The sequence below is a fragment of the Pygoscelis adeliae genome, unplaced genomic scaffold (assembly GCF_000699105.1).
Source record: "Pygoscelis adeliae isolate BGI_AS28 unplaced genomic scaffold, ASM69910v1 Scaffold11, whole genome shotgun sequence".
NCBI classification, from domain to species: Eukaryota; Metazoa; Chordata; class Aves; order Sphenisciformes; family Spheniscidae; genus Pygoscelis; species Pygoscelis adeliae.
In genome coordinates, this window is record NW_008824059.1 from 1454902 (window position 1) to 1481883 (window position 26982).

At 47.7% G+C, this 26982-nt stretch overlaps 1 protein-coding gene across 1 annotated transcript in view; it reads right to left on the reverse strand.

The window, feature by feature from the left end:
* The window catches only part of DNAH9 (dynein, axonemal, heavy chain 9), a 212133-nt gene that overhangs the window by 136907 nt on the left and 48244 nt on the right, over positions 1–26982 (reverse strand). Inside the window, exons 31-41 of the mRNA XM_009334073.1 lie at positions 25465–25752; positions 24778–24988; positions 22359–22486; positions 21762–21870; positions 20925–21072; positions 19105–19279; positions 13875–14048; positions 12908–13115; positions 8289–8454; positions 6860–6962; positions 5129–5368 (exon numbers count right to left, since the gene is read on the reverse strand). Coding sequence (XP_009332348.1) covers positions 5129–5368; positions 6860–6962; positions 8289–8454; positions 12908–13115; positions 13875–14048; positions 19105–19279; positions 20925–21072; positions 21762–21870; positions 22359–22486; positions 24778–24988; positions 25465–25752 — 1950 coding nt within the window. The remainder of the gene's footprint in view (positions 1–5128; positions 5369–6859; positions 6963–8288; positions 8455–12907; positions 13116–13874; positions 14049–19104; positions 19280–20924; positions 21073–21761; positions 21871–22358; positions 22487–24777; positions 24989–25464; positions 25753–26982) is intronic.

The window sequence follows — 26982 nt, forward strand, 5'->3', positions numbered from 1 at the left end:
GAAAAGGACCTGGGGGTGTTGGTCGACAGCCGGCTGAACATGAGCCGGCAGTGTGCCCAGGCGGCCAAAGAAGGCCAATGGCATCCTGGCCTGTATCAGAAACAGTGTGGCCAGCAGGAGCAGGGAAGTGATCGTTCCCCTGTACTCGGCCCTGGTGAGGTCACACCTCAAATACTGTGTTCAGTTTTGGGCCCCTAACTACAAGAAGGATGTTGAGATGTTGGAACGTGTCCAGAGAAGGGCAACGAGGCTGGTGAGGGGCCTGGAGAACAAGCCTTATGAGGAGCGGCTGAGGGAGCTGGGGTTGTTTAGCCTGGAGAAAAGGAGGCTGAGGGGAGACCTCATTGCTCTCTACAACTACCTGAAAGGAGGTTGTAGCGAGGTGGGGGTCGGTCTCTTCTCCCAAGTAACTGGCAAAAGGACGAGAGGAAATGGCCTCAAGTTGCGCCAGGGGAGGTTTAGATTGGACGTAAGGAAAAATTTCTTTACTGAAAGAGTAGTTAAACATTGGAACAGGCTGCCCAGGGAAGTGGTTGAGTCACCATCCCTGGAAGTATTTAAAAGACGGGTAGATGAGGCGCTTAGGGACATGGTTTAGTGGGCATGGTGTTGTTGGGTTGATGGTTGGACTCGATGATCTTGGAGGTCTCTTCCAACCTTAATGATTCTATGATTCTATGATTCTATGATTCCAGGGGGTTGAAGATGATCACGTATTTTGAGACTCCCTGTTATTCTTTTTCAAAATCAGGAAGGAGCATCCTTCAATCCAGACCCTAGTGGGTTTCCAGGTCAGCAGTGACCTGAATGTGTTTGTGTGTTCATCAGAGAAGCCATGCCTGGTGCTGGATTCCTTCTCCCCTTGGTTCCCCTTCTTCACCCACAGCCCTTCTGCCAGTCCCTACCTCCCTGGAGACTCATGTTCCCCTTTGGGAAGCCAGTGGCCCCACAGTGGGCATACACACATTACCCTGGTGCCACACAGGAGAGACCGACTTATTTCTACGTGAGGGCCTGAACTAAAGTTTCACCCTATGGCTCTCAGCCAGCTGATGCCAGAGAAGCAGTGACACCACTGGGTGCAATGCTTAGGCAGTAAGGGTTGTTCTGCTGAAGGTGAAGTCCGGAGACAAAAATCAAGTGAGAACAGTGGATAAAATCATTGTTGTGTGGGAATACATGGGATTTGCCACCACCTTCCCAAGTCAACACAACTAGGCTTCATCTCAGGGGACACTTACTCCATAGCCAAGGGAGCCTCAAAAGCAACACAGCTCAAGCAGTTCAGACAAGACATCCACATGGGGCAGGCAGATACAACAGAGGAAGACACCTGTGTCCTTGTACAGCCACTGGAGCCCAGGTGGGATGTCCTGACACGTTTCAAAAAACACTAGACACTCACACTTGGGCACTAGAGTGAAACCACATCTCTGTCCCTGGCAGAGGGAGCTGGACAGCCTTCTGTCCTCCCCAGCCTTGGATGAGCCTCACACGCTTGAATCTGAGCATCTTAATCTGGAGCCAAATCCCACCTTAGACAAGCAAAGTGCCACTGTCTAACAACAGGACAGTCACTTTGGACTCCTTTCATCTCCAGTGAACGAGGTGCTTCAGAAACACAGTTTCTCTGAGCTCTTCTCCGTTTTCCATGGGGATGAGCTGAACTTGAACTACACACAGAAATGCCCATTTTTCTCTCCTGAGGGAGAGGACATGACTAGCCAGGAAAAAAGGAATCCCACTGAAGATGCTCATATCCCCAGAGATGATCATTCCATTAGTCAGGACAAACATGAACAGTGCTTGACAAAGTCAACCCACTGCTGCCTGTCAAGCCTTCTACCCCTGGGTGTATAGGCTGCTCTTTTTCCCTTTGGTTTCACCAATACCTTTATTTACCTAGACAAATCTCTCTAGTGTTCTGCCACCATTTGGAGTGAACACCTGGAGTCACCTTCAGCTGAACCCTCACACCATGCAACACAGACATCAGCCTGACCAGCTCAGGCCAGGTGGCAATGGGTATCAGGTGCAGAAGGACAAACATGAGAGCAATAAGTTCCCGTATCTGTCTGCTGAAAGGAATTACCGCTGACTTGCTTTGGGGCAGTCTTCCTTGTTCTGCGCAACACTCACATGCATACCAGGTCCAAACTCGTTCATTCTTCATTAGCTGCAGCAATTAAGATACAGGTTCTTGGAGCATTTTGTAATGAGACAATTAGCACAGGACTCCTTGTCATAAGAGCTGTCAGGAAGTTTTGAGAAAGGGAATCAAGCTGGGCTTGTAAGGCCCTACTTAAATGTTTAGGTAGAGTATTAATATCCAAGATGGTATGATAACGCCAGAGCCACTGGACAGATTGCAAATGGAGCTGTTGTTAATGACCTGAGTAGAGCCAGCAGTATCACAGTACAGAGGCAGCAAGTCCAGCGGTTGACTCCTCCACAGCTGCAATTTGCATATGGTTTGTGCCTTTAACAGTTATCATTGGCTGCTTGTATAATTACAGACTAGCTGGTAAAAGAGCAACCCCCAAACGCCTTTTATGTATGCAGTTATTATGCACTCGGTGTTTGATTGTTTGTCTGGGATTAAAAGGAATTTGAAAAAGGTGTTATGCACTGACCTATAAGCCTTACATCCACCGATTCTCCATCTTCCCACAGGCCCTGGCAACCCAGATGGCCCTGCTTTTTTGGAGGTTTTTTGTTTTGTTTTGTTTTGTTTCCCTTTTTTATTTTCTTCTTTCTTGTTCCCAGATGCCATCATATCAAGCATCATAAAAGAACATGGACCAGATGGATGGACTGCAAGGTGAGTGGAGAACCGGCTGGACCACCAGGCTCAAAGTTCTTAACTGGAGGCCAGCTACCCACCAGTGGTGTTCCTCAGGGGTTGGTACCAGGGCAGTATTGTTTAATGCCTTCCTCCATGACCCAAGCAGTGCACTCTCAGCAGGTCTGCAGATGATGCTGACCAAGCAGAGAGGTTATTACACCAAAGTGAGGGACCTTGACAGGCTGGAGAAAAGGTGTGTGAGGCTCAATCCACTTTCGGGTCCCCCAGTACAAGAAAGACATTGACATACAGGAGCAAGTTCAATGGAGGCCACCAAGACTGTAAAATGGTGGAGCACAGGACATGCAAGGAAAGGCTGAGAGCAATGGGTTTGTTCAGCCCGGGGAAAAGGTGAAGGGAAATCTTACTGGTGTCTACAACTACCTAATGGGGAGTTATAGAGAAGACCGAGCCAAATTTTGTTTTGGAAGTGCATAGCAAAAGGACAAGAGCCAACAAACACAAATTGTAGCAAGGGAATTTCCGACTGAAATAAAAATATATAAACTTCACCATAGAGTGGATTTAGAAGTGCAACAAGGGCCAAGGAGGCTATGGGAACTCCAGCCTTGGAAACATTCAAAACTTGTCTGATCAGTCTGACCTAAGTTTGAAGCTGGCCCTCCTTGAGCAGGGGTTTGGACAAGAGAGCTTGAGCTAAATTATGAATATATGAAGATGTAACAAATGCAACATATGGAAGTGCATTCCCAGAGTTCAGAGCTTCTCTCACACTCAATTTCAGGAAAAAAATTGTGTTCCAGCAGAGCTAAACAGGAAATCAGGAAATCTCAGAACCCAAGAGTATTTAAGGTAAGGAAATAATTGAGAATGAATAGCACAAGGTAAGGAAGGATTTCAAGAAAATAATGAACTACGATTTAAATAAACGTTATGAGCCCAAGGAGCCACACTCCTCCACTCCTGCAGTCATGTGATAAAGGAAAATCCATATGAGCTCCTGTCACTGCTCCTACCCTCTGGCCCAGCATCTAGATGTGGCAGGACATTTTCTAATATACCGCAACCTTAGCACCTTTCAAGCAGACTACAGTTAAAATTAAACCTTCCCATTGAAAGACTTCTTTTCTCTCTCTCTGCCTTTCAAAGCACAGGTTAACTAGAAGCCAGGATTTAACATGACCCACATCTAACGTCAAAGGCTGCTGATGTTTAGCTGAGCACAAGTGACACGTCCGATTCCTTCTTGACACAATGGAGTTATTAACTTTTTCAAGATCCTGTTCCTGGATTTCCCATTGGCTGTCATTACTTCAAGTCCTGTCTGATGGACCAGACCACAAGGCACTGAACTTTCAGTACCTACTTTGTAAAACAGACGTTAATAAGGATAGCAACAAATTACAGACTGAGGTTTTACAAAAGGTTATGGTATCTCAAATCTCTTGATTTGGCTGCTGAAAATTTTCTCAAACTTTATTAATCAGCCTTAAACTCTACTGCTTCAAAGCATGAGATTTCTGGGGAAAAAAAAAATCTCCCTACTGTTGGAAGAAAACATTTCTAAAGCTGAACAACTTCCTCTTGGTACAGAACAGGCACCAGTGATAATTCAGTTCCAGCAATTAAGTCAAAGCTGGTTTTGATTTGTTTATCAATTTTTTAAATGCCATCCTTCATGCACATGCTGAGTACCTGACCATCGAGACATGCCAGTATAGGCCAACAAGCTGTACTGGCTCCAGGCAGAGCAGTTGAACTAGTTACTGCTTACTTGAACTAGTATCTTCAGGGCCAGTAGCCCACTAAGTATCCACCACCTACATCAGTGCAATAAAATAATTTCCCTCTGTAGTGGAGCAGTGCCATTAATCCCCACATTTACTTGTGTGGAACTGAGGTTCACAAAGACAAGCCCAGCTCCATCACACTCACCAACAGTCACTTAATTAAGTGCTGACCTCAGGAGCCCAAAGCTCCCTTCAGATGGTCCCTTTTACAGCCAGAGGGCATTTCAACCCACCCAAAACCTGCACCTCCTTCTGGAGCTATTATCCCTCCCCATTGACCACAGGAGGCTGGAAAGTAAATAAGCTTCTAACTGATGTTCCTTAAAGCCATGGGTGATGGCTCTGGAATCTATCCAAAATGAACCAGGAATTAGGGAATGGCCTGAGGTCACCCCCTTTACTCAGGGGACACACATGCATGGGAGACTGCATTTTCCTCACCGAGGCTAGCTGGGCCAGGGGAACACAGGTCCACAGCCTCCCATGACCTCGGAACAAGCTCCAAGTGCCACAGGACAGCAACTGCACTTACTTGAAAGATATTGGAGAAGTCTCTCAGGTTGAAAATGTAGTGGAACTTGATAGCCGTTGGCAGGAAAGTAGCAGCTACTTTCTGATGCAGTCCCAGGGCCAGGGCAATCACCTGCTGAGCTGATTTTTGGACAGCCCCTGAGAAATTCCCACTCGTCAGGTGCTGCATTAAAATGGTGCTGTAGATCCTGGACAAGGCATCCTGACCAGGGATGGAGAGAGCAAAGACGCAGAAGTGACGCTGAGGAAGAGAAAGGAAGACATGGAAAGCTCAGAGAGATGGGCAACCACCTCTCAAGCAAAATGCCCTTGGAGACTTGATGCGATTGGACACAGTGCTAGATAATCTCATCTAGGCTGCCTTTCCCGTGAAAGGTTGGACCAGATGATCTTTCGAGGTCCCTGCCAACCTGGGATGCTCTATGATTCTATGACTTGCAGTCCACCTGAACAAGGTTATTTCCCTCTTCCAATTTCCCAGCAGAGGACAGTTGGCAAGCGACATCATTCTGCTCGCTAAACAAGGGATTTTCAACTGCATTTCACAACTGCTACGCTGGAAGTTCGGTCCACTGAAGAGCTGAAGGGCTCTGAAGGTCCCACTGACCTCTGATGAAGCCCAGTTGCTGTCTCTGTTAGGAACAGACTCCAGAAGGTGCCATGTCCCAGAAGACCCCTTTATTGATTTGGAACTTGCAAAGACAGAGGAGATGCCCATTTCCAGCCATGGGACACTTTTTAACACAACAGGGTCTCTTGCTAAAGAGGAGCCAGAATCTGGGTTGACTCTTGTCATGAGGTTTCTCCTTGAGGGAATAAATTTTGCTCTCCGCTCTCCAGGCTCCCCCATGGCTGGCAGGTCCCTGCCTGCAGTGCTATGAGCAGGATCTGTCCCTGCAGCAGCTGCCCCACCGAGTTACAGCTGCTCTTGCATGGGCACCCGTTTCTCAGGGTATTTCTCCACTACTGCTCACATGACAAGCTTCTCCTCCTACGGCATGGCAAACACCCACCATGAAGCCGGGGAGGGCACCGTCCCTCTGGCTGCCATTTGTCCCCCTCGGATGCCAACAGGACCTGCTCAGTGGTTCTGATCTGCAGGCACAGGGAACAGCCTCCGACCAGGCTCTGCCACTCCTCATGGCTTGGAGAAAAGGGTAAGTAACCTCAGAGCTGATAATAACCAGCTCTATGACCCAGGTCAGGCCTCACAGCTCCCAAAAATCAAGCTCTGAGGTTTAAGATCTCTTCCCAGATCTGTACTTCTGTTACCATCAGCACTTGGACTGGTTGGGGGGGGTGGGGGGTGGTTTTGTTTGTTTGGTTTCCCCCCCCCCCTCCTTTTAATGAGAATACACTGCCAGCTCCATCAGGAAATTTTAGAAATCAAAAGGCTTTAACGAGCTATGCTCCAGAGGCAAATATGAGCTAAATGAAGGCAAAATCTGTCTGTATGAACCAGAAGGCTGTCCTAAAAGTAGGTGTTAAGCTGGCTGGCAACTTGTGACTTCTTCCTCCGACTGAGCAGCAGAATGTGAGGAAAAACAAACAAGGGAAAAAGGGAGCAAGTCTGCTGTTTCACCATTAGGAATTACAGTCACTGGACAGATTCATGCCATTTCTACTGATAAAAAGACAGCAAGATCTACCAGTGTTTTCCTCTGGCCTCACACTTAAATAATCCACCCAATAATAAAATCAGCGATGCGCCTGCCATTGTGCAGAGCTTTACCTGCAAACGCGGGTTGATGGTGAAACTCCCGGCAGTCGGGTTCATGCATGACACATACTGCACATTCGTGATCTCCTTCAGCGACAGCTTGGTCCTGTCGTACCTTTGGGCAAAACAAAAGCAGCGGCACGGTGACCACAGCCTGCGAGCAACAGCTGCTGCATTTCCCCCAGCGCATGTCCATGGGCTGCCAATGTCCAGTTGTCTTCAGTGGGGTCAAATTCTGCATCTCGCCAAGGCAGGGCCCAGGCTTGCCTGCATGCCTGTACCTGGCCTGGCACACGAGTCCTGCTCTTGGTGGAAATTTTTCAGCTTCAACAACCTGTAGCTAATATTTCTATAAGCTAGTAACAAACACTGAGAAAAGCCCGCAGGTTGTACCAGTCACTTGCATGGAAATTGTAGAAAATCGCAGGAGTGTACCCGGTTTGAGCCAGCCTGCGACAGGGGCAAGCAGGCTGCCCGCTGCCAGATGCAGCCGCCCACCTGCTGCCTGCACGGGAAGGATGGGGAGCCTGCTGACGGAGCCAGGGGTGCAGCCCCAACAGGGTTACCACCAGGGCCAGGGCAGCCCTGGAGTGAGCTGCAGCCCCACCAGGCTGCAAGAGGGGACACCGAGTGTGCAGCACCCTGGCAGGCGCTGCTGAGAGTGCGGGCAGAAAGCCTGGACGTGCCTGGGAGGGGACACATGGCATCCTGCATCCCCCTGTGCCTCCAATGCTCCCATGCAACCAGCAGAACCCTCTTTCTGCCCGACTTCCCAACATCCATAGCCCAAAATTTCTGCCTCCCCTCCACTATCTCCATGCTTGGGAAGCTTTTGGCCAAGCTCAGGCATGCATGCGGCTGAGGAGACTGCAAATTGGTATGAGTCCCTGCCCTCTATTCCCCACAGGGAGAGCCGCAAATATTGCTGTCCCACGCAGTGTTGCTGGCAATGGTCTAAAATGCACCACTCTCATTCCAAAACACTGTCACTGTTTTTCCTTCAAATTACCTCTGCCTAGAAAATGCTTGTTTGCTGCTGCCTGACTGAAAACAACATCAGGTGCTCACAGCAGGGGTGCTTCATCCCAGCTGAGGCCAAATCCATGGCCTTCGTCTGTATCACAGGGCATCGAGGCTGATCATCACGCCCCCCTTGCAGGCTTTGCACTGGGACCACAGTCACAAACTGCAGCAAGAGCAGAGCAAAGCTCCTCTCAACCAGGCTATGAGCAAAGGAGTTTCTTTGCTGGGGACAGGGGAAACCCTGAGGGTGCACAATGCTTCGTTCACCCAGAGCCAGCTCCAGCCCAGCCCAGGCAGATGTGATGGCAGACATGGGATGGGAAGGGGGAACCGCGCTTTGACCTCTTCTCAAACCCCATCCCCAACACTGAAGCTGAACAAAAAGCTCTCGGATGACCAAGCCCGAGCAGCCTCCTACCAGTGACCGTAGTCCAGGTGCTGCCTGATCAGCGTATGGGGTTGCACTGTGCCGTAAGCATCCACTTCAGGCATGTTCAGATCATCGATGAAGTAGATAAGCTTCTTGGTACCTGGAGGCCCATAATTTCTGCCAGCCTTTTTATCCAGAGGCTTCTCAAGCATGCCTGTATGGAGGCAGAGGTGCAAAGCTAAGCTACTGGGGGGGTCACTGCTGCAAAATAAAAAATGATTTCTCAACCCGGCTCGATGCCATTCTGTGTGTAGCTACAGCAGCCCCAGGAGGAGCTGAGCTATGCACAGGACAGGCAGGGCTCATCTCACAGCACAGGGGGAAGCCCCCGGCCCCCTCCAGCTGGCATCTGGGCTGTTTATTGCTTTTTGGGGAGGAAGAGTTGGTCTCGGCACAGGATGCTGCTCACCAGCAGGGTGGTGGCTGTCCCTGAGCTGTGGCTATAGAGCAGCCGGGAGCCCTGCACGGGGCTGGCAGGGACCCTTGGGCAGCTTTTTGGTCTGCCTCGACGCAGATCAGAAAGCTCTCAATTCCTCCTTTCAAATAAAATATGGCAAAACTAAGTCTCCTACAAAACAGGTCTACTTCAGGCCAAACAGAAGCTTTTCATGAGAGATAAAGCCTTTTGAATCCCTTCTGCATAATCTTTTAAACAAAATCTTGCTGGCTGAGGTTATTCTGATCCATATGACAGAGCAGTGAATATCCTCTGCTGCCTGCCCCAGCTATACAGCGACTGTGCTGTTAACATGGGCAGTATGGAAGGAAAAAAGGAGGTGCTGTAGGCACAGAAGCCCATGAGGAAGGCTGATTTTATGAGTGTATGTGCATTTTTTTACCCCCATTAGACAGAAGTAATAAATGATTTTGGGGCCAAATTCCTGGACTTCTTCAGGACAAACAAAATAATATTTTTCATTTAAATGCACCGAATACCCACAAGTTCCCTGATCCCCTCCCCAGCATTACCCAAACCTCCAGAAAATGTGACAAGACTCATTTCCAACATGAGCTGCCAAATTACCACCTAGTTTTAAGTAGGGTCATGCATGAGCAAGGGAAAGCACGGAGAGAAAAGTTTCTCATTTCAAAGCTTTGGAAGATTTTAATTTGTTTTAGCAGAAGGCTGAGGTTATGTGTTGCTCTAGATTATAAAATGTGGGGAATATTTATAATGCTGGGCTGATATTTAATAAAAATCACCCCACGTTGCTGCACATAATGTTTTATAGGTTATTGATTCCTTTGATTGCAGCCTGAGCAACCTTTACTGACTCAGTAAGTGGAAAAGCAAACAGAAGCAGCTCTCCTCTGCCCAGATCCTGGGATGGGTTTTCTGCCATGTGTTACTTGGAGAGCATCCTCGGTCTCAAGGGCTCACTGCTCAGGCAGAATTTGTTTCATTTACACAGTCTTGGGTTGTCAACAGACCTGTAAGGTGCTGTATAGCAGCACGGTAAGTAGCAATTCTTTGTAATAAGGGAAGACTGGCAAATGTAAATGGGACTGGGAATTTTTATAAAAATCTCCTTGTGAAAATGTACACTTAAGCCATTCATTATCATGTGCAAAAGTTATTAAGGAAGATTTATATTCTGTTTTTTTCAGACCACAAATCTTTTAGAACACCATTTCTTTTACTGCTTCGGTGCATTGCTGACAGCTTGTCTTTCCCACTACTCAAAATTCAGCTGATTTCTTGTCATAGACAGTTGCTGCACAAAGGAATGAATTGTGCTAAGAAAAATGATGAATCTTTCCTCAGTGGAGTCTCTCTCCCCCTTCAATAAAACCACAACATTTGAAATTTCTGGTAGCAAGTTAAATTAAGTGTTTCAAATAAGCATTTAATTTAAATTTAATTATTCCTTAATTAACATATAAAATCAGCCCTTTTTGAGGTTAAACAAGTATGCAGGAGATTCATCACACTGAAATGCAATTACTGGGGATCAAGTGACATGTTCGCGAAAGTTGCATTTTAATTCAAAGCCGTATCTCACAATGATAATAAAGGGTCCATGTCTCTGCCTCTGAGATCCTGACATGCTCAAATTAGCACCTGAAAGAAAACAGCTACTGCAAAGGAGACTTAGCAAGTGTGACTCCTCTTGCCTGCTGGCTGTTGATTGGGGGGGGGGTGGGTGGCACGACATGGAGGGGGGACGACACATCAAACCAAACCAAAAAAAACACATTTATTGCAATTTTCTCAAGGCAGATCTGGAGTGGAAAGGCGCTGAATGACAGGAGCAAGGCAGGAGCATGTGGAAGCCAGGGCTACATCTGGAGAAGGACTAAGGAGGAGCAGAGGTCCAAGAGGGCATGAAGCAGAGAGAGCAGCAGACCCAGAGGTCCAGGGCAATGAGCTGAGAGAGCAATAAATGCCAGAGAGAGTGGCACTCCGTCACAATATGCCAAAGAAAACCCCCAAAATGGCCCGAGGCTTGGGCAGAGAGGGTGTCTGGCTCCTTTTAACCCCTATGCATGTGGCACTTCTGTAAGCCACAGGGCCCGCAAGGATGGTTTGAACCACATAGCTGTTCTTCCCCTAAAGGGCAAGGTGCACGCTCTGCACCTTATAAATCTCTGCACCAGTATGCATCTTGTCTAAGAAATTACGGGCTTTCAGGTTTTTAAGTAAAAAAAAAAAACAACTCCAAAACTGCTTTGTATCCATGTTTACAAATTTAAAGAGGTGCCTGCTGGGGGAAAAAAAGCAGCCAACTGACAAACTACATAAAAAGGGACAAATTAAGTCTAAAAAATGAGCAGTAGGGAACCAGGCCAAGCAGTATAAATCATGCTTCCCAATGCAAATCTCACAGCCACATCTTCATCCCCACGCAAGATGACTTGCTCTTCTCTGCAGAGGAAGAAAGTCGCCATCTCAGCCCATAGCTCACGGCCAGAGTAAATAGGGACGCGCTGCCAGGTCTGCCTGTATAAATCTCAACACTTGCACACACTCGCCCCGTCCAGATGGAGATAAATGAGCGTGCATTCCCCCACTCAGGCAGCCGGGCGGACAGACAGACACCTCAGCCCATTTACCAGCTCAAGGGCATTTCACGGAGACCCCACACAGGGAGAAAAGGAAAAGAGGCACCTGGGAGGGGAAAAGGGAGGCTCTAACCATTACACCACTCAGGGCTGCAAGACTGGCCAAAAGGTGAGATTTTACCCATTTTTTTGCTTGAAGGACATGTAACCCAAATAATTTCCATTCACACTGTGGGCAGAGGCACAGGCACCATCCTGTGGGGCTGGTCGGCACAGGCAGGAGAGCCTGGTTGGGTGGGGACCAGCAGGCCCAGAAACTGCAAACCTGCCCCAGAAAGCTCTGATGTTGGCCTCACGACACGACCCCAGGTTACACAGCACGGGTTGAGCCTGTGCTGTCACCTCTCTGCAAGCAGATCAGTCCCAGAGGGCAATTTTAAGCTCTGACACCTCTCTTAAAATGTTTGCAGTGTTGGGAGCCTGGCAGAGCACGGACGAAGTCCCAGATGCTTACTGCCTTTGGAATCAATCTGGGCTGCGAGCATGTCCCCACCCGGCACCACTTGGCCAGGAACAACCCAGATGGTGAAGGTTAAATGCTTGGTCTCACCGACGCTTCATGGATGGTGGTCCTGTATAGGGCTGGGAGAGCAAAAGAATTTCAGGCCATTTGGGTCAAACCAAGGTATGTAAAGGAAGCATTTTGCTTTACAGTGTCCCACAGCTGTTATTCAACTCAAAACAAACCAGATTGTTTCACTCCTTGTTAATAGATACATGTAAAATTTGTTTTATGTCTCTTTATGTCAACTCAAAGTGAAAACATCATTCCAAAATGAGCAACTTTTAAAGGATTCCCTCCTTCTTCTTCACCTCTGAAGAGACTACACAGCAAAACTGACCTCATCTTGGTCCCAAACTTAATTTTTCACTGATGTGCCAAAATTGTCGTTGGCAACATTCTTATGGGCTTCCCCAGAGCCAGCAATTCCCTGGGACTCTGAGGCCCCCAAGGTCAGCAAGTCCTGTGCTCCCTGGGGAGGTGGGGGTATGGGACCTGCTCCATGGGAGCACGTCAGGCTGCGGCAGGACATGGAGGACAGCACCAGGAACCGGCAGCCCTGGCTTACAGCCTGCACACATCCATTAGCACCATCCTCACTGCTAATTGGGATTCAATTCCCGTCATTGCATCCTGAAGACAGTTTGGATCCTAGCCAAGAAACCCATCCTATTCAGCATGGGCTTAAATTCAAACATATTAAAGACACACCTCAAGTCAAGTACGAGCTGCGTGCTGTACAAAACAGCAGCAGATTTAAGCACGTGTTTTGGCACAGCCCTGAGCCAAAGTCGTGGTGTTCAGAATTCAAATCCTCATGTTGGAAAATGTCATATTCCACAAAACCAGGGGTCTGCTGACCTGAGAGTTTCACAGTGGGATTTAAGAGTCTGCGGGTGTCAGTGCAGCGCCCACAAACAACACGGGCAGCTCACCCACAGGTCTTCCCCTGGGTGCCACATCCCACCCCAAACCCCACTGGATGCCCCAGGAATTCGGTAAACTGCCAGCCAGAAGTCCTGTGGCTCAGCCATTGCCTTACCTTGCAGCATGGCAGAGGTGGTGTAGTAGTTAAACGGGACCTTCTTCACCACATATGCATCCGTGTCCAGTGAGGAGAGCTTGTCCCCCACCAGCACAGACTTCCCCGTGCCGGCATTGCCCACCAGCATCACCGGGCGCTGCCGCTCCAGGAGCCTGTCCATGAAGTACCGCACACGGACCGTCTCAGTGGTGGGCACCAGGCAAGTCTGAGAAGGGCATAACGAGCAGGTAAGAGTCCCCATCCTTGCCACAACCCCACAGCCATGTTCAGGGGAGAAGTAAAATTGGGAGAGTCAGGAATGAGTGTGGTGACCCCAGTTTCTAGATTGCACTAGGAAGGGAACGATACACTGCTGCCAGCCATTAAAATCAAACTGTCTGTACAGATGAAACCTTGACAGCTGGATGCTGGGAGCAGCATCTGGATCTCCCCACAAACACACATTTTGCTAAAACAGTAACAATTTTTACAAGTCATCTGCTCACTGTGGCACTTTAAAAGGAAAGAAAAGTGTAGCTGGCAATGCAATTCACTACCTGCGGAAACTCATTTTTTGTCCAAATCATAAAAACTTTTCTATTTTCAGCCAGGCACAGGATGACGACATTGTATCTCAGGGGCTTTGTCACTACATTGTCTCACATCCTGCAGGCTGCAGTCCTTGGCCAAATGTACCCCCCCATCATGTACCTCCCGTCCTGCACCCTGGGCACACCAGCTCCTGGGTCATTGGGGTGGCTCTGAGCCTGCCCCTCATGTACATCACTCATACTTGGAAGGTGGATGGAGGATGTGTCTTCATAAAGCACAGTAAAGAAAGATGGGTAATTTAGTTGTACCTCATAAGAATGCCATACTTATTATGAAGTGCTTGACCTTTAATGAGACTTCATTGAAATGCCCGTGTACAGTCACTAAAATGCATGTATCCCTCCCAGACAAAAAGCATGTAAGATTCACGCACCTGTAATGGCATTTCTGGATCAAATTCAAACTGGGGAATAAGTTTAGACCAAGACTCAAACTTCTTTGTTTCTGGGTCGATGTAAAAGTCAAAGACTGTGCCCTGAGAGGGAAACTTGATAGTCTTGAATTCTGCCACCCACCACTTGCTGAACTTCACTCTGTAGTCCACAAGCTGCAAGACAAAAAGTGGAGAAAATATGCTCATCTGGAAAAATTCATTAGTGATGGAGAACATTATTTATCCCAGTCCACCAGGGTGGGATTAGTCCTTAAAATATATTCCACAGCATAACGATCTAATCCTTTTTCCTATTATTAAGCCTAATTTTTCATTTTCTTCATTTCTTCTCATCACTCCTATTTATTCACCTAAATAATTCATCCTTTGTGTTGATCACTCTTGGTATGTCTGAGATTGGATAGATGGATCAATTTGAAAAAGAGAAATACGTGCCTATGACTAAACAGACTGCTTGATTGATTCTTGGTGCCTACTTCTTCCAACAGACAAGGACACAACATCCGTCTACATCTGTGGTCATGGTTAGTCAAAGCATGCATACTAAATCCTTTCCTCATAAATCACACCACTCTATTAATACTTAGTTGTTGTCTTCTGGCTTCTTTTCAAGCCACAATGTTTTGGAGAAGCAGGATTGTAGACACCAGTGTATCAAAGCACCAGAGAGGGATGTAACAGGACTAGGGAAGTGATCGTCCCCCTGTACTTGGCACTGGTGAGGCCACACCTCAAATACTGTGTTCAGTTTTGGGCCCCTCACTACAAGAAGGACGTCGAGGTGCTGGAGCGTGTCCAGAGAAGGGCAATGAGGCTGGTGAGGGGTCTGGAGAACAAGTCTGATGAGGAGCGGCTGAGGGAGCTGGGGTTGTTTAGCCTGGAGGAAAGGAGGCTGAGGGGAGACCTCATTGCTCTCTACAACTACCTGAAAGGAGGTTGTAGCGAGGTGGGTGTTGGTCTCTTCTCCCAAGTAACAAGCGATAGGACAAAAGGAAACAGCCTCAAGTTGCGCCAGGGGAGGTTTAGATTGGATATTAGGAAAAATTTCTTCACTGAAAGGGTTGTCAAGCATTGGAACAGGCTGCCCCGGGAAATGGTTGAGTCACCATCCCTGGAGGTATTTAAAAGATGTGTAGATGTGGTGCTGCAGGACATGGTGTAGTGGTGGACTTGGCAGTGTTAGGTTAAGGGTTGGACTTGATGATCTTAAAGGTCTTTTCCAACCTAAATGATTCAATGATTCTATGACCGTGCCCCTTTGGCTCTGCTGTGTTTCTGCACTACCATATTGCCCTGGAAGCACCCGTTTTCTTGTCTTTCCCCATATCTTTCTATGCATGGAGATTTTGGAGTATCTGAATTTTTTCAAGAGCTGGGGTGACAGTTTTAATTTAGATGCTGGGTCAGGACTTGCAAAATGTGCTTAGTCCCCTCCCCTGCCCCAGGTCTCCTGTATGACATCGGGCCAGTCATTCCGCCTGAACATCTTCCCATGCAGACAACAGGGACTACAGCCTTCTGCCCTGGGGAGAAGTGGGTGGGGGAAGGAGGGGAAATGTGCTGTTGAAAAGATGCCTGTGAAATACCAGATGCATAATTCAGCCATTTTTAACAGCACAGTTTTGTCCTGGGGCATCTGCAGGTCTCTCCTCCCCATAACCATTCAATGTACTTTCCCAGGCCAGAAGCCCAGGTGGGAGCACTAACACATTGCCCATAGACGGCTAAGCCTCCATCAGAAAACCCAAGTTTGAAGCTGAACTGAATTGAGTGTCCTCTGTAAAGTCTCCTGAACAACCATCCATCAAAAGACCAGAGGATTTGAAAAACATGTTATTAGCATCCACGATTTTGCAGTCTCGTGCTATTCAGAAAGGCAGAATAACTGTAATTCTCCATTCTCCTGTTGTTCTAACTCCTCGGCGCCGGCAGCAGAGTAACCTGCAGTGGAGAGGGACGTGCATCACTGCTAAAAGCTTTCTCACAAGGGTGCCCTTACCCCTGTGCAGGCAAACTGCCTGCGGCTGCATTGTGATGGGCTGCCTGCCCTCCCTAACCGAGCAGTTACGGGGAGCCGCTCCAGCCCCAGCTCTATTGCCAGAACGGTGTCGAAGTCAAACTGCTTCCTTAATAAAACCCCATATGGATTTCCACTAATTTCAGAGCCTGGAAATGGCAGATCTATAATCTGTTTTTATACAGGGGCCCCGCTACCCACCACCAAGCGCAGAGTAGCAGGAAGCCTTCCAGACTGTTTCTCCTGACATTTCGGCAGCAAAAGGTCAGCACGAAGGGCACCTTCAATGGAGAGCAATAAACAGATTTTATATTGGATCATTTTTCATCAGGCTTCCCCTCGCTCGGACTGCTGTATCCTTGCACTCTCAGCTCTGACATTTACAGAGCATCATAAGCAGCAATGCACAGTCCAGCCTCAAAGTCAAACCTCCCAGAGGGATGCTGTGCCCACACAGCACAGCTCCTCCTGCTACCCGCACAACAGCCCAGCAAGAGCGTGCTGCACCAAGGCCACCCCTCACTGGGGAGCCAGGCAGACAGCAGGCAGCAAAGCCTGCGATGCCAGGGACTGACTCTGTTGTGGTGCAGGGAACGCAGTGTCCATCTGCCACGCGACCGCACTCCAGCCGTCTTGCTCGAGGAGCTATAAGCTCCTATAAGTAGACAGCAGCTTGTACTGCTGAAGCAAGGACAAGCAGTGCTTCCCAGGTTTTGTTGTGTTGCTTTTTTTTAAGTCACCTTGCACTGACAACATTAAGGCTGAGTGTTTCCCAGCTGGCACATAGGAAATGGAGGGTTAAGTCCTCCGCAAGGACCAAGAAAGCTGGTCTTGCACAGGTCATTCAATGGCCACAAGGCATGATGGCACCAAGTGAGCACCAAGCTGAGCTTGACCTGTGTTATCACTTCCTGAAACATGTGCTCCTTGGCATGAAGCAAATGTGAAGAGTCCAGCAGATGTTGTTGGTCTAGCATTGAGGCACATGGAAAAAACAGGAAGAGACCCCAGTGAGGACCTGAGCAGCCTCTGAGAACGGCAGTGCCTCCACCTGAGCTGGGGAAGGATCTCTGGTGACACGTGCATGAAGAGACCTCCCACATAATCCAGACAACACCGAGCTTGACACAAGCCCACTAGAGACCAGATATGGATCTCTGAGCCCTCGACAGCAGTGTCCTGTCACTGGGCAGACCCACACATCAAGACGACGTGCTTTAGACCTGGGGACGAGGTATCGTCTGACCAGGAGATGCAACCACACGACAGGTTCCCAGCAGGGACTGGGCAGAACCAGAGTGAGCCGCCCAGCAGATGCCAAACGTACTTCCACCCGCAGGCTTTGCCGCTACTCACATTGCTCCCTGTGCCATTTGCTGAAAACCTGCTACTCAAAATCTAGGTCTTCAGGTGCCACACATGCTCTTAGACCCCTCTACAAGTGCCTCAGGTTTCTCCTGCCTGCCTCTGAACCAGTCACATTAAAAATCTCCAGCCTCCACAGCCATCAATCTGGAAACAACAATGCCAACAGAGGGTGGAAAGCCATCCTGCCAGCACAGGCACGAAACCATGGAACGGAGCCAAGGGTGGCCCCAATATTGGCAGCGTTGGCAGCAGGGCTCTGACACACAGCCCGCTGTCTTCTTGTCCATTATTACTGTTAACAGTTGGAAGTTGTAAAACAGCAGCAGCTTTTCCAATTACTTGGAAATCAAGAGACAGCCCTGCTGTGCCGAGCTGAGCCACGCAGCCAGGAAACAGGGCAGAGCAGGGCATGGGGGCGAAAGGAAATGTCCATTTCTCCTCTCCTGCGCACAAGACATTGAGGAGAGAAAGAGAACAGGGAGGTCAGAGGCAGCAGCACAACCCTGCTTCCCCCAGGCAAGTCCGGAGAAGATCCTTCCCAAGATCCCTGTTGTTCACATGCTACAGCTCCCACCAAAGCAGCTGTGTTGCAGTCCAGCTGGAAACGTCTGTGCTTCTCTCATGTTTTAAGGACCAGGACCTGAAAGGGGGCTGAAAATGGGCAGTATTCAAATGCTGACCTTGAGAAAACTGTCTTATAATAATATCACCATGCAAGAGATCACACCCACCTTGTCTAATGCAAGCTGATGGATTCAGAGGCTGACAGCTGCAATTAATCCACAGGATAGATGTACTGTGGGAAGTAGCATGGAGAGTAGTGCCCTGGCTTCCTCTGCTTCTCGGACATGAGCGTACTTTGAATGTCAGAGACACCACTAGTGAACCACAGCCTGATAAATCCACCTGGCCCAAGAAGATCTTGGTCTCTAGGCTGTGCTCTCCAGCACTACAGTCTTGGGTGTGGACATCCATCCACCAACAGCTTGAGTGAGCCCAGCAGCTCATGCCAGAGACCACCCAACAGCTGGCTGCCCAGAGGGGAGTTCAAGCTGAGTGCCTACAGCCCTCAACCTCGTCAGCATGCTCCCAGCAAAGAGTATTTCAAAGAGCAGAGCCACCGCCCACTTCCACTTAAGTGGAAGCACATAATCCCCAAAGCCCATCCCCTGCCTTGCTGACCACCCCTCTTTCTTATGTACTTCTGTCAGAAATTGAGGACAGCCAATTCTTGACATCCACCTATCCAAAGTCAGAGGTGACAAAGCACCGGATGGTTAGTGTTACATAGTGCAACGTCTACCTGTGCAGTCAGATGGCTGAAAGACTGCTCCACTGATATATTCATCTGCTAAGTCAGTCTTAATTTGATCACATTATGCACATCCACAGGCCTCTATAAATTAACCTAATGTTTCTCCCCAGTGAAATGTGTCTGCATAAGCAAACATGCCTCCACCTTGACCCTTCAGCCGTTCTCCTCTGGTGTTACACCCTGGCTAATGAGATCTTTTGCAAAAGGAATTGTTGCGTGACGGTTTCTAGTTTATTATCACCTATATGAGAGCCCCAGGAAAACAGCATTACTGATATAGCACTATCTTTTGGGAAGTAGAAAAAAAGAAAATAAGAAAAAAGAAAAAAGAAAGGAAAAAAGAAAGGAAAAAAGAAAGGAAAAAAGAAAGGAAAAAAGAAAGGAAAAAAGAAAGGAAAAAAGAAAGAAAAAGAAAGGAAAAAAAGAAAAAAGGAAAAAAAAAGAAAAAGAAAGAAAAAGAAAAAAGAAGGCCTGTATAAAAGATGCCAAAGTGGCATTTTCCTTCTTACCTGGTCTTGAAACATTGATCCACCAAAGGCCCAGACAGCAGCAAAGACAAAGTAAAGTTCATAAAGCTCCTTGGGACAGTCAGGAGGTGTGTTCTCCTCTGTCAGGAGGCATTCGAGGAGGTAGCACAACATCTGAACCGTACTCTGCTCAGGAATGGGAATAATCTTCTTAAATCTAAGGGGTGGAAATTAGAAGCACGGGAAATTTAATTGGGTCCAGCAACACAGTTGCTCACAACCAGGAAGGCAAGCCTAGAAATGCTTTTCAGAATATTAGCATTTTACTTGTCAGCAGCGTGTGTCTTATTCCCGGGTGCAGCAGTAAAGAGAACACCTATTCTCTCCCTCGGACCTGCTGGCACTGGCACATATACAAGTAATAACAGTAATCAGAAGTTTCAAGCATTTTAAAACTTTGATCCTCTTGAAAGAAGTAAAATGGAAGACTTGCTAAAGGCAATGATTTCCTGTGAACACAATGAGTTCAAAAGCGGTCAAATAGAGGAGTAATAAAATAAACCCTTTCATCTTGCCATTTTACATTCATTTAAGCTACACTTACAGAATTCCAAACTAATATTGTAGCAGCACTGAAGTCCTCCATAAAGTAATTATAGCTATTTGAAAGGTTGGTTCTACAATTTCTGAATTAAGCAAGCTACCAAAATACTCAGCTCAGGGCTGCCTGCAGCTAATCCCGTGGATTTCACGGTCTGACACAACGTTCAGCAAATAGAGTGGGAAATGTCCAATGGACTTTACTGCCAAGAGCTATAACCAGCTTGGTCACCTAGGGAGCAGCTCCCTAGTAAGATGCCTGACTCCTACTTCCAAAGACCACTGCTTTCACTAATGCAGCCCCTTCTGACACATCCCCATTGTGGTTGACAACTCCCATGCTCAGTTGTACACTGATACTTTTTTTTTTTTTTTTTTTTAAATGAAGGTGGAACTATGGGAAGCAAGCAGAGGATGGGAGAAGTTCCCTTACTCAAGTTTGTTGGGACTCTACTTTGGCCAGTCCTCACGACAGTATGAGTAAGAGAGCTGTCTCCCATGATGATAAGCAAGAACCACACGACTTCTCTGTGGGCACCGCTTTGAAGCTAACTCAAGCCAAGGAGCACCAGGGCCCTTCCAAATATCCAAGTTCTTCATGTTCATTGGATTGGTGTCCAACCATGAAACATGCCCAGGCTGGATGCCCACACAGACCGTCTTAACTTTGTCTAAATGCATCAGGAAAGAAATTCAAGACAGAACTGCCTGTAGAGCAATCCCACCCTCTCCCACAAACACCAACTTCCTTCTCATCACCAAGGGGCAGGAAAAGAAGTAGGGAGAGGATAAAAGAGGATCTGCTCTCTCCATCTTCCATGCCACATACTGAAAACTTCCCTTCAGCAGTGAGAAGTGGTGTGAGACTTGCTCTACTGAAACATAACTTGTGGAGTGAACTCAGGTCCAGCCTGGCACATCAGGACACTGAAAAGACCTTCTCTTTAGGATCTTCTGGATTTACTTTCCAAGAGATACAGAACTGGTACAAGAACTACAGGAACAATCAAATGAAAATCCAATGAAAATCAGATGAAAACCAGATCTGACCGACAAAGGATGGGTAGGAATATCAGCTCCCCACCTCCCCTCATTGTTTCTCTGAGCTTAAGCCAGTGATGCACAGGGCTCTCAGCACCAAGGAGGACACCAGCCACCCATGCCACATGCAGCACAACCCCAGCACAGCACAGCTGGTCTGGAAAGTGGCGAGTGCCCCCCTGCCTTCACCAGCAGAGATACACTCACTCTTCAGATGGTACCTTGTTCTGAGGGTGTCCAAGCAAGTCGGCAGGTACTTATCAAACAAAATGGTCAGATTGGCTCTTTCGGACTGGATTTCTCGCCTGTCAATCCAGCTGCTCACTGGGGGATTCCAGCCCAGATCCGATGGGTTGATGTACAGGATACCTTTAGGCCCAGGGTAAGAGAGAACATACAGTAAGGACACAGCAGAGACTATTCCTTTCCTCCAGCAGAATTTCTCATCTACTTTCACACAACTAAAACCCTGTCAAATACACCTGGGTGCCCCATTACCTAGCCCCTCCTCCTGCCCCAGTGCGGAGTAGAAATATTAACAGTGAAGAGACTTAACTCAGGAAACCAGGGCACCATTCATGACCCTGCCCCAAATTCAGGACATGGTCTTGCCTGAATCATGTTACTGCTCTGGGTCCCATTTCCCCATGTGTAAAACTAGGGAACACCTTCATTCCCTTCTCCCGTACTTCATGCACTTCTCCAGAAGATCGGGATCTCTTTGGGATAGAGACTGTCCCTCTCCTCATCAAGTCCATACAGAGCTTTGCACAACAGGACCACTCTCTTGGCAATGCTGAAGCCATGATCAGCCGTCAACAGTCAGAGAGCCCTGGGTAAATCTCCAAGATGATGACAGCTCCCCATATGGATTTGGGGTCAGGATCCTCAGTTTGTCCATATGCTTCAGGAACCTACCCTGTCCACCAAAGACAGCTGTGATCCCAGGTTGGGAACTTTCAAGAGGGACCAAGTTGGCCAACAAAAGACTGTTTAATGGCACTAGATCCTACTTGGTCCATGCAAAATCCCAGTGTGAAGCTCAGGCCAGGACTCACCCGCTCTGGACACGGTCGCTGGGGTGGCTGTGCGCAGGTGGCTGATCTCAAAGACCAGCCGCATCGTTGGGTTCAGAGGGATTCTCTCATTGCTTGCCAGGGTCAGCACCTGCATGTGGCATACAGACAGACAGACTAACACCTCCCCCAGGAATAGGAGTGAAAAGCATTCAGCACTTCGCACTAAAAAGCTTGGTTGCTGTCAGCACAATTCCTCGAGGCAAAGCAGCTGATTTCTAACAGGTAGTAGAACAATCCTTCCCTCTCCCATGACCCAGAATCAACAACGCTCCCTTAGGGTGGGGAAAAAAGGTGTGGGATTATGACCCCACTCTATTTTTAAAGGACCTGAAGTTATGATCAGGAGATTTGCAGTTACTCATGAGCCCAACTCTCCAGGAAAGGGAAATTCCAATGAAAACATGCTTTGAGCTATTTCCCTCATGCACCATTTTCTTTATGCAATATTGTTTGGTATATCTGAAGAAACACAATTGCATTATTCTAGGAGGTGTTATTTCAGCATCTGCATTTCTCCTAGGCTGAATCACACCATGCAGTCAAGGAATACCTGCTTCTTTAACTTATATTCATTACCTTATTATCATCCATCACAGTATTAAGAGATTCAATCCACATCGGATCAATATCTCCATCTAGTACGATCCACTTGGGACCATCATGTGTGATGTTGGCCAGCTCCCGCATGATTGATGAGAACAGTCCTGGGAGGGTGACAGGAATATGTTGATGAACACTGAAGTTGCCACCTGCTCTAACAGTTTTCTCTAGCAACCTACTAAAAGTTATCCTAATTAATGTTTTCCTCTTAAGTATTCAAAACTCTATGCATCTGTACATAAATATTACTATATCATGATATGGGTCTAGTCTGCTTTGAAGAAAAAACAACATTATCGGTTACCACCACTGAAAATGACTGCAGACCTACACATGAGCTTCATTCCCACCGAGAATCATAAGGGATAAGAAAAGTGAAGAGCAGATACTCAGAGGCAAAAGAAGGCATGAATTACACAATGCAGAGAAAACCATCTGAATATGCCTTGGAAATTCTTATAAATGTTTTTTTGTGGCTCGAAGTATATCAGGGAAATCAAGATATGTTAAATGCTGGGTCATGGCTTTAGTGAGATTGAGGGGAGAACAAACACAGAATGACATTGAATGACAGAACAAAATGTCAGTAAAATCAAGGAGACAGAGAGGATACAGTGTCTCGAGGGGAGTAAATAATGAATGTTAAGGAGAGCAAGAAGGCTGGGAATAGAGTAGCAGTACTGCAGAGCAAATGAAAACTCCACAAAACTATCGCTCTCCTCTACATGTGAAAATACCTAGGGAGACGCTGGTCTTCATGAAAAAACATGAGGCAAACATTAAAAAAAAGCCTCTCTTCTGGTGAATCGTGGCAAGCACACTTTTTTCCTCCAGGACAAGCTATTTCATTGTGATCCAGGTCAGGAACAGCTAGTGGCATTATATGACTGAAGACAAAGCTTGTGCACAACAAATGCAGAACAGCTCGCCTGAAACAGGTATCCGATTCTGAGATAGGGTCAAAAAAAATAACACTTCACTGGCTCTGCCTCGACTCAGTTCCTCACATGTTGGACACATGCCTTGGAAACCGCTCCAACATCATTAGTATCAGAAATAGCTACCGTCTCAGAGCATCAACGCTTCCCTCACGTACACCACTACAGCAGCGGAGAGAGAAGTGCCTCTCTCCTAACCTTGTACATCCACACCACAGAGCGGTCTTGGATTTAAAAGAGTTTGGTTCTACAAAGAACACTTTTAGGATTGCCTTGTGGGACCTTTTACCACCTAACGTGTATAAACTTTTCAACCCCTGATAATGAAAGGAGTGACAGGATGAAAACTGGAAGAGGAAAAGAAGGGGCTGATCTGTAAGGGAACACATCATCTCTTGCTAGGCTGTGGTGAAGATCGCCTTGCTGGTCTTTGCAACAAGAAACAAAATTTTCAGGAATGGTTAATGCAGAAAATATTTACCTTGAAACCTCAGGGAGGAGTGCTGTAAGCTCCCTTGAAATGTTACAGGCTAAAAGCCACTGGACAGCCACCTGTAAAACGTCCCTCCTGCTGTTCAGTGCCACCTGCAGCCCTCAATCTGCAGTCACTGCTGCAGCCAGTCTGCAGAGTTCAGGCTGTATCCCACACTTCCCTCTGTCACTTTGATTTAGGGTCCCTAATTACAATTAAAAATAAATTAACCCTGGCACTGGAGCAAATCAAGGAGTCAGGAGGGGTCTGTGGCAGGGGCCAGGGGAGGTGGGTGGCAGCTCATCTCCTGGCGGACTTCTGGCCGAGGATGATTTATGGCAACGTCTTCTCTTACCTCCCCCACACCTCCCAAACCAGCCACACACGTAAATCAAAGCTGCCTTTATGTATTAGTCACAACTGAACATTTTCACTCCAGATTTCTGTAATCTTTCAGCAAGTTTTAAATGCTCATCTTATTTTCCTCAGGAGCAATCAGGATCAACAGACTGGCAAATGCTGGTGTACTACAGAGATTGGGCAGCAATATTAAGTGGAAAAACACCACTTTAAGGCTGCTGCGTTTGTGCTACCAGCTATGGAAACCTGGGGACGGCACATTTTGGGGGGCCCCAGTGCACACCATAGGGCAGGAGGGAACTCTCTTCCATCACTGGTCCAGCCAACCCCGAAAAACTGCCTGCCCCATTTAGGAACTGGTAAGTGTTGGTATTAATGGACATGATAATTATTCTTATGGCAATAGGATAAAGCAGGTTTCTGTTATACTTCCCATTTGAAGACCAAAAAGCTAAAACATCCCACGTATCCTTTTAACAACAAACTCTCGCATGGCTGTGAGCAGCAGACAAGCACCTGGGCTTTCAGACCCGCATACAAAGAACCAGTCATCCTGCTGTTGCTCAGGAAGTTCATTAAAAATACCCTTCTTTATCTACAGATTCAGGCATGAAAAGACATTTACCATCTTTCCATTCTCTTGTTGCTGGGTTAATGATGCCAAAAAGCTCATCGTTGGTGACTGCCTTGGGGTTGAGGTCTGTCCAGACAGGGCGTCGCTTCATTATCTGGTAAGTCTTGTTCAGGGATCTCATCACCTGCGACTTGCCCGTGCCTGCGTTACCCACCACGAAGACAGAGTGCCGGACTGTCAGCAGCTCCTCCAGCTGCACCACCTGAGAAACAACATTCCCAAATTTTAGACAAACATGCCAAACTGAAGTTCAGATCTACAAAATAGCTTCCATTGGGCCTCTTCTTTAGAAAGATGTGACCCAGAGACACAAATGGATTTGACATTGAGTTTGGTCTAGACACTCTAATCACGATGGGTAAAATCCTCAGCCTGCAGACAAACCTTCAGCACTATTTGCATCTGACAGCCATCAGCCAGCAAGGCTCTGCTCTCCAGGGGCCACACTTTCATGAGCCTACAAGAGTTAGCCCCTTTGTAAACTCAGGGACCGAGCCAGTGCTGGCTTTAGGGGCAGGTGCAACTGCATCAGACCCATCATAGCTGACTCTGTCCTCCATCAAGGTCTGCCTGCAAGGGAATATTGTGCAGGGCGCTCTGTGTAGAAGCAAAGATGGCTGAGAAAACCCAAATGATTTGGTGGTGGTGTAGATACAGCAGGAGATCAGCTGATCTTACTTTGAGCACAAAGTTGTCCTCAGCCTGCAGCCGGAGGTCCAGAACAGCCTGCCTCACAAACGACTCAAAATTCAGGTCACGCTTCCGAGGCACATCCAGCGCAGGGAAAAGATCTCCAATCAGCCCCATAAACACCGGCACATCATCGGTCACAATCTTGGGGATGTTAAAGTCACGAAGTGAGCGCATCAGAACTTGGTCTTCAGGTCGCTCTGGGTCATCTCGTTTGAGGGAGCCGGCGACAACTAGCACTGACTTGATTGCACGCAAGCCCCAGTCATAGTGATCCTACATGGGGAAAAATGCAGTCAGCACGCCGGATACGTGGGTGGCTCAGGGTGGGGGGGGGGGGGTAGGGGAAAGAGGGATGGGTTTATGCTTAGACAGTACACCACCACAAAGGGGTAAGAACCAGCAGCTCCAAACTGCCAGACAAGTCAGCAGTGGAAATACCTCCAAATCTTCTAGTTGCACTGAGGCCAGAGACCTCCACCAGGCTGAGTTACCTGATTTCCATTTCAGTAGGTGAGATTCCCATCAGGGACAGTATTAAAGAGTCAAATAATTCTGATGTTCCTGCCATCACATGGGCTCAGAGTTGGCAGTAAGACAGCAGTAGGACTTGCACTCTGGAGACCTAAGAAATTTGTTTCACCTAAATCATAAAGCAGCTGAAGCAAGGCCGCCAGACCCCTGGATGTGCAGGAGCTACTAAGGTGAAAGATTTGTTAGTCCATTATGAGGCCCCAAATACCCAAGTTTCTCCATCCTGCCCAATCACAAGACTACCAGGCATGTGTGGTCCCAGAGGCAGTCTACCAAGCAGGGGCCAGTAAGGACATTGCTGAAAAAGAACCACAAAGAGGCATGAGAGGAACTCTCAAGCCAACAAGCAACTCTATATTTCTGCTCTGTTAAGACCCTCCAGAGCACAGCTCGACGGCTGACTGCTTTGTGTGGGAGGCCACGGCTTCCACCAAGACCTCCAAGACACAGCACAAAGTTTCTGTGACAAGGCATCTCCCACCCAGCCTCATGCTGGCACAGCCAAGATCAGGTTTTCCATCTGGAGTCCTGATTCACCTCTTCTCTGGACCCAGCTTTGATCTATGCAAATGACGACAAGGAAAAATCTGATTAATTAAAGCTTTGCACTGGAAGTGACCCTACTTGGTCAACACCTAACATGACAGGGAACTGTTAGGCTAAACTCAGAGAGGGACAGACATCATAAACCCCTTGCAGGCAGGAGAATCAATAGGAACTAAGAGACTGGAAAGCAAAGGGTCACTGAATACTACCCCGAACATGGTGTCATTTGAGCCCATTGAAAAATCTCTCCCATTAATGCAGCTGGTCAAGTGCTTTTGTCCCTGCAGATCCTCCAGTAAAGCAGATCGAAAATTTCATTGCTCTGATGATCACAAACCTTCTCTTCTCCCAGCAGCTAGCGCAAATGCAGTCATTAAATAAAAGCTGTGAAGCTTTAGCCATGGAGGTGAGTGGCAGAGTATGGAG